General features: G+C 37.4%; 3 protein-coding genes and 1 pseudogene across 4 annotated transcripts; 1 reads left to right on the forward strand and 3 right to left on the reverse strand.

Moving 5' to 3' along the window:
* LOC104759214 lies at window positions 196–2,376 on the forward strand (annotated as a pseudogene).
* On the reverse strand, window positions 3,152–4,681 carry LOC104755703 (2-oxoglutarate-dependent dioxygenase DAO-like). 2 transcript variants are annotated; one of them, XM_010478141.2, is made up of 3 exons: window positions 4,098–4,681; window positions 3,715–3,985; window positions 3,152–3,580 (listed from the first exon to the last, which is right to left on the reverse strand). In XM_010478141.2, exons 1-3 carry the CDS (start codon window positions 4,442–4,444, stop codon window positions 3,311–3,313), a joined length of 888 nt encoding a protein of 295 aa, XP_010476443.1. In that variant the 5' UTR covers window positions 4,445–4,681; the 3' UTR covers window positions 3,152–3,310. The 2 variants fall into 2 exon arrangements, with proteins under 2 accessions (XP_010476443.1, XP_010476442.1); XM_010478140.2 differs by having other exon boundaries at window positions 3,664–3,985; window positions 4,098–4,680.
* On the reverse strand, window positions 7,913–9,141 carry LOC104755705 (2-oxoglutarate-dependent dioxygenase DAO-like). The gene is made up of 2 exons (XM_019238660.1): window positions 8,772–9,141; window positions 7,913–8,683 (listed from the first exon to the last, which is right to left on the reverse strand). The coding sequence occupies exons 1-2, from the start codon at window positions 9,113–9,115 to the stop codon at window positions 8,104–8,106; spliced, it is 924 nt and encodes a 307-aa protein (XP_019094205.1). The 5' UTR covers window positions 9,116–9,141; the 3' UTR covers window positions 7,913–8,103.
* Window positions 11,104–12,617, reverse strand: LOC104755704 (mitochondrial uncoupling protein 3-like). The gene is made up of 2 exons (XM_010478142.2): window positions 12,173–12,617; window positions 11,104–11,660 (listed from the first exon to the last, which is right to left on the reverse strand). Exons 1-2 carry the CDS (start codon window positions 12,539–12,541, stop codon window positions 11,130–11,132), a joined length of 900 nt encoding a protein of 299 aa, XP_010476444.1. The 5' UTR covers window positions 12,542–12,617; the 3' UTR covers window positions 11,104–11,129.

The following is a 12,708-nucleotide window of genomic DNA, read 5'->3' on the forward strand; positions in this document are numbered from 1 at the left end:
GAAACATATTATTGAATCATAAATTGTGAGATTCTCTTTCAAAACATTTTTAGTATTATTAAAATTTGTTTTTTTTTTTCTCAAATTAAGATTTGTTTAAGAAAAAATAAGAATAACAAACCTAAGAAATATCTCTTTGCAGTATTTAAGATATATATTAGTAAGATAATTAGAAGCAAACCTATTAGTTTTCATTTCCTTCACCTCTTGATAGTCTCATAACATATTTCATTTCCATCTCTTTCATCCTCAAACCATAATCAGTATTAACATCATACGTGCAACAAAGTGGAAAACAGGAAGAAATCATCTCAATCAGACTTGTCTCCGGTATGAAGTTAACGATAACAATCACCACGTCCTTAGTACTTAGCTTGGTGTTGCTACTACTATCATCCTCCAACATCTTCAACCGCGACAAGTCTGATTTTACATTCAATGCAGGTAACAAGACCATTCATCTTTTTATGGGTTAATTTACTTCAGCAGAAACAAAAATCTCACTCATCTTCTCTCTCTATCATCTTCTTAAAAAAAAGGTTCTAAACAACCGAGGGATAAACTGCTAGGAGGGCTTCTTGCCACAGAGTTTGATGAGAAATCTTGCTTGAGTAGGTATCAGCAGCCGTCTTTGCGCAAACCTTCACCATACAAACCATCGAAATATCTTGTTGCTAAGCTAAGAAGTTACGAGATACTTCACAAGCATTGCGGTCCTGGCACAAAGGCTTACAAGAGAGCTACAGAGCAGCTTGGTAACAACTATGTAAGAAGCTCTGGTGATCATGAGTGTCGTTATGTAGTGTGGATGCCTATGTTTGGGCTGGGAAACAGAATGCTTTCTCTGGTCTCTGTCTTCCTCTATGCTCTCTTGACAGAGAGAGTCGTTCTTGTTGACCAACGGAATGATATTCCTGACCTCTTCTGCGAGCCTTTTCCGGAGTCTTCCTGGCTACTTCCTCTGGATTTTCCATTGACGGATCAGTTAGATAGCTTCAACCGGACACACCCGCGTTGTTACGGGACAATGTTGAAGAATCATGCCATTAACACAACCACAATACCGTCACATCTTTATCTTGATATTTTCCATGATTCCAGGGATCATGATAAGATGTTCTTCTGTGAAGGAGATCAAGCTTTCCTTGGCAAAGTCCCTTGGCTTGTCGTCAAATCCAACCTTTACTTTGTTCCATCTCTATGGTTGATCCCAAGTTTCCAAGACGAACTCATTAAGCTATTCCCACAGAAAGATACCGTCTTTCATCATTTGGCTCGGTATCTTTTTCACCCAACAAACCAAGTCTGGGGTATGATCACTAGGTCCTACAATGCATACTTATCTAGAGCAGATGAGAGACTTGGGATTCAAATACGAGTGTTTAGCAAACCCGCTGGATATTTTAAGCACGTGATGGATCAGATCCTATCCTGTACACAAAGAGAGAAACTTCTGCCTGAATTGGCCACACGAGAATCACAAGTCACTAACACATCATCAACAAGCCCAAAGCTTAAAGCTGTGCTGGTCACATCTCTGCATCCAGAGTACTCTGATAAACTACAGAACATGTATTTGGAACGACCAAGTTGGACAGGAGAGATCATTGAAGTTTATCAGCCAAGTGGAGAAAAAGTTCAACAAACAGACAAGAAGGTTCATGACCAAAAGGCGCTTGCCGAAATCTACCTCCTAAGCCTAACTGATAAACTTGTCACAAGCACAAGGTCTACCTTTGGATATGTAGCTCAAGGTCTTGGAGGGTTAAAGCCATGGATACTCTACGAACCAAGGAACCGCAGAGCTCCTGATCCACCATGTGTTAGGGCCATGTCGATGGAGCCTTGTTTTCTTAGAGCTCCTCTCCATGGTTGTCAAGCCAAGGCAATCAAAATCTCCCCTTTTGTTAGGTATTGTGAGGATTGGACCACAGGTCTTAAGGTAGTTGATGTCTCAGATGAATTTTGATAGTAACGTTAGCTTCATCTTCTTTTGTTATGTTATGTTCATCATTGGCTTTGGATTGTATCTTGTACACAAAGAGAGAAACTGTTACCTGAATTTAGAATCACAATAAACTAAAATATCAAGAACACCTAAACTTAATAGCTGTTTTGGTCACATCTCTCAATCCAGACTTACAAAGATCGGAGCCTTGGGGTTAAGGTATTTGATTACCCAGATGATCGGAGAACTGTAACTGTTACTCTCCATCTTCGTTGCCCAAAATTTGTGTAACTTCAGTTTCGCGACAATGGTGAGATGGTATCGTACATCGCCGTATTTCAATTTCTCTCTGATCTCGGCGAAGTTGCCGACTAATTTCAACGACGCGACGACGATTTGCAAAATCAGTGAGTCAGATCGCGAGTCACTTCTATTTTCCCACAAGTAGAAAGATGAGCACGTGACTAGCACACGTTTTATTCAGTATCCTACTTTACTTCTACAGAATTGCAAATAAGCCCCTGAACTATTGATTATCTTTTATCTTTTACACAAAGTTAAATTGATTTAATATTGTACCCAATTATCGATGTGAATGGACTATCTCCATGTACGTAATGGGTTAATTGGCGATGATTGCGAGAGAGTTTAAAGGCTGTGATTTTATGATATGATCTGAAAACCATATCCACTATGCAATGTATGAATAATTGAATATAGTCTGTCTCTGTCATTGTGAATGCACGGCCCGGCTTAAACATATTACATGTCCCTGGGCAAACTAAAAAAAATGCCCCTTAACCTATAGAAAAATTTACTGATTTTTTTTAGCTTTCTTTGGTTCATATAAATTTTTTTTGTGCCCCTTTCTAGCTTATAAACTTTTTTTTTGTGCCTCTTTCTAGTTTATAAAGTTTTTTTTTTGCCTCTTTAACTTACAAATTTTTTTTTTGTCTCTTTTTAGCTTACAAATTTTTTTATATCTTTTAGCTTACAAATTTTTTTTGTGCCCCTTTCTAGCTTACAAAGTTTTTTTTTTGTACAATTTTAACTTACACATTTTTTTTTGTGCCCCTTTTCTTATACGTATATGCCTCTTTAATTTATGTACTCGGGGCGGTCGCACTGCCCGCCCTCCCTGTTAAGCGGGCACTGGGCCCAGCCTTAAAACTATATTTGTATGAATATAGATTTAACAGCTTCTTTAATCTTTCCCATAATTATTCGTATACTGTACAATATAACTTAAAAAACAAATTACTAAGCAACAAAATTATGATGAAGATGCATCTTTATTTGTCTTACTAGGGGTAGGGAACAATATTTGAGGACAGTTCACGATCGGTAGTATTACAGCCGCCTTTAATCTATCGTTGAGTCGTTTAAGTCTTTTATGGTTATAAACTTGAGAGATTCGCCAGCATGCAGATCCTTGCTCAGTCTAATCTTTTTTAGTCCTACGTCGCTGATAGGCTTGTATAGTCTTGGATGATCAGCATCCACAAACTCATCAGGAGCTTCGAGATCACTATCCACTGGTCCTAACAGGAATGAGGATATAGAAATCCTCACTTTTGCGTCTATGCATTTCACTCTGTGCTTCACATTGCACAACCTCCCATTGCTCCAAATCTGTCAGAGAAAAAAACCAACAAGACTTGTGCGTTTAATTTCATGGGTTAGATTTTTCTAGGTATACACATTTTTGAACTCACCGTAGCCATGTCACCAAGGTTGATAAGAAGCGTGTTCGGCAACGTGCTTACGGGGACAAAAGATCCTGAAGAGTTGTCCATGACTTCAAACCCACCAACATTCTCATCACCTTGGAGAATGGTCAAGAAACCAGGATCTGTGTGTAAAGACACACCAAGTCTTCCAACTGTTTCCGGTTTAAAATGATATTTGTTCATCCGAAACTGGCTCGGCCATCCTCTAAAAAAATGTGAATCCTTTACTCCGTAACTCTCCGCTAATCTCCTTGCTAGTTCCCTTGCAAGACCATCAATAGCTTTTCCATACTTAAGCATAATCTCTCTGCAACAACCAAAATATAAAAATCAAAGTTCCATCACAATAACTTTGGGTGGCCTTGTGTGCAATCAATAACAACGATATGTATAAATGAAGAGGTGAGTACAGAAGAAACCTTTGATCCGTAGAGGCATCAAGTTGGTCACAAAAGTGATTGACAGCTTGAGGAGATGCCATGTCAAACAGACCAAATGATTCATACAAAGGATTCAAATCACTTCGAGGCTTGTAACCGGTTCCTAGTATCACATCGATGTTTCGTCTTTTCACCTCACATGGAAGTTCATGGAGATCTCTAACATTCTTCTTCATCTCAGCCATCAAAGACAGTGGAACTCCATGGTTTGTCACCATGAAACATCCCCATTTCTCACTTGCTTCACGGATTTTTTGATTCAAGCACTTATCAGAAACATCTTTCAAGTCTATAATTGGAATGACGACTCCACTCGAATCCGCCATTGATTATGATCTTTTCTCCGATTGAGATCTTCTTGGTACGAAAGGAAGTTGAAAAGTAGGATGTTGGCTACTTTCTAACACAACCTTTGTCCAATGTTATAACTTATAAAGAAGACCATCCTACGAGAGAATGACGTAGCTAATGATGTAATTAGACCAAAGACGTTCTCTCTCTCATAATTGATCAAATTAATCATCAGTACCATATTAGGTAGTTTATTTCAACAACTACATTTGAACGAAGAGGACGAAACAAATATATGAAAAACCTAATACTGTATATCTAAAAAGGGTTAATGAAGAGCGTGCGTCACGTGGAATTTCCAAAAAAAAAAAAAACGTGCAACACGTTTATATCTAGATAGTGTGAGGCTGAAGATAGATTGTGTGGGTCAGTGAGTGGGTGTCTATATGTATGCTTGGAAACAGAGAGTTCTTACAGAGAGTTCTTACAGAGAGTTCTTACTCTTTCTCTAATTTTTTGGTAAAAAGAGTTTCATAAGACGCTTGCTGAGATGTATATCTCTTGAGTATGCAACAGATAAAAGTCTGACCAGAGATTTGGTTACGTAGCTCAAGATCTACGGCCGATTAAAGTATTGGATTCTCAACAACCGCATAGATGTTGACACACCATGTGTTAAATTAGGGACATGTCCATGAAGCCTTGTTTCCATGATCCTCTGACTTATCTTAACGGCCCTTCAATTATTTGATTACATTTAATTACATTTCATATATAAAAGTATACAATATACATGGTCTTACAGTCGTATATCTGGCGGACTACGTATAATTAGATTATTTAACTAATATGCATGCACAAGTCAACGCAAAACCTAGTCCAATGGTTGTATAGAAATTAATAACTAAATGGAGTAATTTTTAGAGAGTGACTTATTAGTGAGTTTTACAGAGTTTTCAGAAACAAAAGAGTACCTTAATTAAGAAATTTCGTCGGGGATCTTTAGAGCATCTTTAGTGGTGAGAAGGTGTCACCGTTATTCAAAGAAAAAAAAACTTAATATTTTAATATATGACTAATAAGTGATTGACATGTGTTAAAAAACACTGAGAATCGTTTCTTCCGCCAGTAACTGCAGCAACGATTCTTTACTTTCTCTCCCCTATTTATATTTTTTTATTTGTTTTTATTAAAAGAATTGGGGAGAAAGCAACGCCATTAATCATGGTCTTATACTGTCTCTAGATTTTCTCGAGAAAACAAATGAGTAGATGTATTGGGAAAGGGGATGGCTCATTCAAGGCAAAAAAAAGTTATAAAAGTCCCAATTGGTCAATTCTGTATAGAGAAGCAATTTACGTCGTGCCTTTGCTGTTTGCACAGATCTTTCCACGTGAAATTTATTATCTACTACCGGTGCTAAAAAACATGCATACATACATGCAAATTGTAATTTGGATAGTGATGCAAGTATCAAGTATGCATCAATGCATGTACAAACCACTAAAGCCTACCGATACAACTTTCTAAATTAATCTTTTCTATCTTTGGCTTATTTTTTTTCCAAATTACTCAAAAGTAGATAAATTAATCGACCAAACTGATACAGAGATACATGTGGCGACATGGGCGGATCTACAGCCACCGGCACCAAGGAGGGTGCATGTAGGGGTGGGCATTCGGGTACCCTTTCGGGTTTCGGGTCGGGTATTTTGGGTTTAGGGTTTTCGGGTTTAGAAACATAAGACCCATTCGGATATATTTAGATTTCGGGTCGGGTTCGGGTAAACACCCATCGGGTTTAAGTATTTTCGGGTTTCACCCAATGTCTCAAATTATATTTCAAGTTCGGATCGGATTTGTAATTTTTTAATCCGAACCAAAGTAAAAGATCCCTAAATCAATTCAAATTCATTAAAAATGATTATAATCATAAATAAATAAATAAATCAAAGTTATCAAACCAAATTGAATTCATTAAAAGAAAAGGACAATTCTAAATAACAAAATATCAAATTCACAAGCCGATAATTTTTGACTTCTTACAACATCAAATTCAAAATTAAAACTATATAATCTATCTAAATTAACATATGAAAATTGACATATTTAAAAATGAAAACTAATTTATCTAGTAAGTTGTAATAATGATTATAAAATTATTTGCAAAACTTGTAAATTAACTCAACCTATTGTTAAATATATATAACTTTGGATAGTTTCGGGTATTTGTTCGGGTGTTCGGATATACCCAATCGGGTTCGGGTACCCATTTCATTTATAAAAAGCATCCAATTGGATATTTTAAAGTTCGGATTCGGGTTCGGATCAGATATTTTTAATCGGGTTCGGGTTAAATTTTCGGGTTCGGATATTTTGCCCAGCCCTAGGTGCATGCATCTGCCTTCTGTGCATTTTAGATATCGAACTATTCTTCAAGTTGCACGCCAATGATTCTTGCATAAACTGTGCCAACTCAAGAACACAATAAGCATAATTATGCCGGTAGAATATAATAATTTCAATCTACCAATAGTTTTGCGATTAACACTCAGGATCAAGTACAAGTGGCGATTTACACAAAACCAGGCTATTTACTTCCGGACTCCAATCTTTAGTATAACAACTCTACANTGTCTCAAATTATATTTCAAGTTCGGATCGGATTTGTAATTTTTTAATCCGAACCAAAGTAAAAGATCCCTAAATCAATTCAAATTCATTAAAAATGATTATAATCATAAATAAATAAATAAATCAAAGTTATCAAACCAAATTGAATTCATTAAAAGAAAAGGACAATTCTAAATAACAAAATATCAAATTCACAAGCCGATAATTTTTGACTTCTTACAACATCAAATTCAAAATTAAAACTATATAATCTATCTAAATTAACATATGAAAATTGACATATTTAAAAATGAAAACTAATTTATCTAGTAAGTTGTAATAATGATTATAAAATTATTTGCAAAACTTGTAAATTAACTCAACCTATTGTTAAATATATATAACTTTGGATAGTTTCGGGTATTTGTTCGGGTGTTCGGATATACCCAATCGGGTTCGGGTACCCATTTCATTTATAAAAAGCATCCAATTGGATATTTTAAAGTTCGGATTCGGGTTCGGATCAGATATTTTTAATCGGGTTCGGGTTAAATTTTCGGGTTCGGATATTTTGCCCAGCCCTAGGTGCATGCATCTGCCTTCTGTGCATTTTAGATATCGAACTATTCTTCAAGTTGCACGCCAATGATTCTTGCATAAACTGTGCCAACTCAAGAACACAATAAGCATAATTATGCCGGTAGAATATAATAATTTCAATCTACCAATAGTTTTGCGATTAACACTCAGGATCAAGTACAAGTGGCGATTTACACAAAACCAGGCTATTTACTTCCGGACTCCAATCTTTAGTATAACAACTCTACAGGTACTGAATATGATTTAGATAAAAAAAAAATCTTCTCTTTGACAGAAGATCAAGAATAGTATTGCATCCACAGAAAACTTAAGGTAAGAATTTCATAGATTGTGCAACAATCCAATAGGTTGACATCTTTATTTTCGAACCACAAAAAAACAAAAAAAAAATACATCTTTATTTCTCATTCCTAGGGACTTTGACAATAATCTGCAGTTTCTAATTCCATTACGCAACGCAACAATCTTACAATGCCCCTGGTCATTTATCTAGCTTCTCATGGGTAATAAGCTTGAGAGCTTCTCCATCATGCAATTTTTTAGTCATTCTAATATTCCGTACCCCTTCGTGACTAATAGGCTTGTATAGTCTCGGATGTTCTGCATCCACAAACTTACTTGGAGGTTCCAAATCTGTATCCATTGGTCCCAATAAGAAGGAAGCAATAGAATACCTCATTGTTGCTTCTTTGCATTGCACTCTATGCTTCACATTGCACAACCTTCCATTGCTCCATATCGTAGCCATGTCACCGAGGTTGATAGCAAGCGTGTTTGGCAACGGGTCTATAGGGAAAAACTTTCCTGAAGAACTGTCCATAGCTTCAAGTCCACCAACATTTTCATCATCTTGAAGAATCGTCAAGAACCCGGAATCCGTGTGTAACTGCACACCGAGCTTCCCGACTGCTTCGGGTTTGAAATGATATTTGTTGATCCGAAACTGGCTCGGCCATCCTTTGAAAAACTCGGTCTCAACCAGTCCGTAACTCTCTGCTAATCTTCTCACTAGATCCGTTGCAAGTCCATTAATAGCTTTTGCATACTTAACCATAATCTCCCTGCAAACTCCAAAGTTCCATCAAGACATAAATCAATGTTTCCATCACAAGAACCCTTTTTTAAAACCAAAGACAAAAAGAAATTTACCTTTGATCCGCAGAAGCTTCAAGTTGGTCACAAAAGGTATTGACAGCTTGAGGAGAAGCCATGTCATAGAGACCTAAGGCTTCATAGTAAGGATTGGTTTCATTTGGAACCCTGTAACCACTACCTAGTAACACATGGGTGTTACGCAGTTTCACCTCGTATGGACGCTCAAAGAGATCAATAACAGTCTTCTTCATCTCAGACATCAAAGACAATGAAACCCCATGGTTGATCACCCTAAAACATCCCCATCTCTCACTCGCTTCACGGATTTTCTGATTCAGAATCTTATCAGAAACCTCTCCTAAGTCTATGGTCGGCATGACTCCATTTAGTTCCGCCATTAGCTTCGATAGAGAGGTTCCAAAAACGACGACTTTTCTCTACTCAAGACAACAACAACCTAAGGCCAATGTTATAGAGCAAAAAAAAACATCAGTAGAGAGTGACGTAATCGATGAGATCAGTGTAGATAAATTAGTTTCCCACTTTCACCAAAGACAATTCTCTCTGATTAAGTAGTCTGAATTTGACAAAGACTTTCAACGAATCAGAAGAAAAAGTTTTAAACTTTATATCTTAACTAATGTATTAGACTAAATTACTGTAACAATATTATGATTTATCACAACATCTACTTCTTCTTCTGGGCAAAACATCAAATTACGTCTAAATCGAAAGAATCCCATTACAGAACTATGCGTAAACAAGATGCATTCTCATCCCTTTTTTACTACTTCCTCTAATCTAATCTAAACATCAATTGCGTTTCTTAATTGAAGAAAACAAAAATCCCAGTAAGCTAAAATAGACAAAGATGATTCGTTATTTTTGCTTCTTCTGGGTAAAAATCAAGTCTAACTTTGACTCTCTTCTTTATATATCTATCTACTCAAAAGAGTTTATTCAAAAGTAAAAAAAAAAAAAAAGTACCTTAATTTCTTCGGGTTGCTCGAGAAACAAAAGGAGTAGATCAAGTGTAAGACTAAGAGTGTCTTATCTTATTGGAAAAAAAGAAAGAAAAACGAAATCGAACTTGAAGTAATCTGGATCTGCAGAGACCTTTCTGCTTGCGACAAAGTTTTGTTTTTTTCTGTCCCTCAGAACTCGGATGTCTGCTTTTTAATATGTCTATTGTCTACGCAACGATTCCCACGCGCCAAATTTCTAGATTTTTTTCCTTTTTCTTCTTCTTTTTGACATCAAATTTCTAGGTTTTTGATTTCTTAAAAAAAAGGAAAAATATCTTTGACAGAAAATAAAATAAAACATCCTTTGAATTCATCCATGGGTGAATTAGCTGTATGACCAAAACAATAAAACTATAGAAGTATATAACATACTATTTGAAAAAATTAGGAAACTAAGATAGAGGGTAACTAAAATTACCATTTTAGGGTTGTGATTGTCATAGGAATGGAAGGCTGACTGGAGGTAGGGTGGCCGGAAAAATATAGTGGTAGTGGTTGGAGGTGGAGTGGTGGCCGGCGGTTAGTCGGAGGTCGGCCAGAGGTTGGCCAGAGGTCAGTTCGCCGGAGGTCAGCCGGAGGTTCATCGGAGATTCGCCGGAAGTAGGCCGGAGGTGCACCGGAGGTCGGAGGTGGCGGTGACCGGAGGTGGTGGCTGGTCGGCCAGAAGTTGGCCAGAGGTCAGTTCGCCGGAGGTCGGCCGGAGGTTCGCCGGAGGTAGACCGGAGGTGCGCCGGAGGTCGGAGGTGGCGGTGACCGGAGGTGGTGGCTGGAGGAAATCTAAACCCTAGAAGTTACATTGGGAACCCTAGTGGAAATGGTAGCTAAGAGGTGGTGGTGATGGTGGTGGTAGGGGGTAAAGGTGGTGGCTGAAGGTAATGATAAAGGGATAGATAGGGTTGGTGGTGGAAGGGTAAGATAGTATATATTGTAGTTTATATACACTATATCATAGTTACATGGTTAGAGTAGTTATGGATTTAATTTTAGTTTTTTTTTTAGTTAGTTTTCCAATTTCCCTTCATCATCCATCCATACATGAATGTAATTTTTTTTTCCTATTTACTACATGAACAAAACTCAAAATACACTAACTTTACTAACCAAAATATATGCATAAATTATTCACTAATATTCCATTTTTTAGTATAAAGATATTTGCCAAAACATCACAATTTTTTTTCAGAATTCTGCGAAAAAAAAATTACTATCAAATTCACTTTTTTATAAATTCTGAATTCTTACTTTATAGGATAGCCAATGTAATTTAATCACTCAATTTGAAAACTTCAAACTATGAAAAATATTTGGGCCTACTTCTCAGGTTTTCTTACCAGATGTGTGAGAACGAAGAACCCAAATCTCAAATCCGAAATCCAATTTCCCAGGTCTAGAAGGAAGAGATCCCTGCTAGTTGTCTAAACTTCTCATAGGAAACCCAAAACACGAACTGCCACGGTCCAAGCCTTGCCCATGTAGGGAAGAAACCTTTCCACAAAGCTCTTACTCCTTCAAACTTAACAGTCTTCACCAAACAGTCGTAAGAATTTCTATACACAGCTTTCTCACCTTGATTCATCATCCTTGTCTTCACCACATCAGCAGGACAACTCAAAGTTGTAGAAGCAAGACCCGACATTATAGAAGCAAGAGTGTGCGCGTAAATGTTATCCTCAGAGATCTTTCTATCGATGACAAAGTGTTTGGCGTGATCATAACAAGCTAGTTCTCCCATATTCACTAGAAATGCTCTCTGGATGTTTGGAAGAACACCTTTCCATAACCCTTTTACTCCTTCTGACTGTAAGATCTTGGTGAAAGCTTCGACTGGTCCTGAGTATCTCGGTTGCAGGCCTTGACTCACCAATCTACCATCTGCTTGCATTCTCACCTTAACCAAATCAGCTGGGCTAGCCACTACCTGCATTTCTAGTATGAACACAACAAGAAGCATTTTTAGTTTGGTGTACAATAGATAACACCCAATGGTCAATTCTAGAATATAGCCACATTTCAAGGCCCCAATAGAACTTCAAGTTTCCATTGGTAATCACTGAACTGAGGGAACTTAATTGTAACAAGTAGCAGAAAACAAACAAGCAAATCATTTGGATTAAGGATATATGAAACACACTGAGCATCCAACATTTGAATCTCAATGGATTCTCATCTTCAAACCAACCTAAAGTAGCAGCTAACTCTGAAATCACACTGAACACAGAAACACCTAAAAGCTAAAACTCAAGAAACATTTGACAAAATCCCCTTCTTAATACCTTCTTCTATATAGCATCTTCAATGGAAACTAAACATTACTCTAAGCAACTGTTAAGCTGATCAGCAAATCGGTTTACCACAAACTAGCGTAAATCCAGATCCAGATTACAGTCAATACAAGACTCTAAAGATTTACAGATGATGAAGCACCGTTACCTGAGCTATAACACCAGAGAATCCTCCGAGGAGAGCCTTTGTGGCGAGAGGAAGGGACTCGCCGTGGTTAGCTTCAGATCTGACGATGAATCCTTTCAAATTCTCGTATCCGATGATTCTGATAGGCGTGTAGAACAGGTGTCGCAAAATTGCCGGAGATAGACCTTTGTAAAAACCAATCACTCCTTCCTTCCTCGCAATCTCCGATACGACTCCGATTGCGCCAATCCGCTGCGCACCATGGAGCTGCATTCTGGTCTTTGTGAGATCAATCGGAAAAGTAACTGACTCTGCGACCATCGCAGAGAGTGACGCAAGCAAGATCCTCGTTCCGGTCTGTGATTCTCCGGTCACTCGGCTCCGCTCCATTTTCACCGGAATTGATTACTAAACTGAACTCAATGTGCATCACATGATCACAGAGTTTAATTACCCAAAAACAAATACGACATCGTTTTGGTGATAATAAATATTTCAGTGTACTTGACGGCGTCGTTTCAATTATTTTTCTAAAATACAAAACTTTAGAGATAACA

Source organism: Camelina sativa, chromosome 17 (genome assembly GCF_000633955.1).
Source record: "Camelina sativa cultivar DH55 chromosome 17, Cs, whole genome shotgun sequence".
In the NCBI taxonomy this organism is placed as follows: domain Eukaryota; kingdom Viridiplantae; phylum Streptophyta; class Magnoliopsida; order Brassicales; family Brassicaceae; genus Camelina; species Camelina sativa.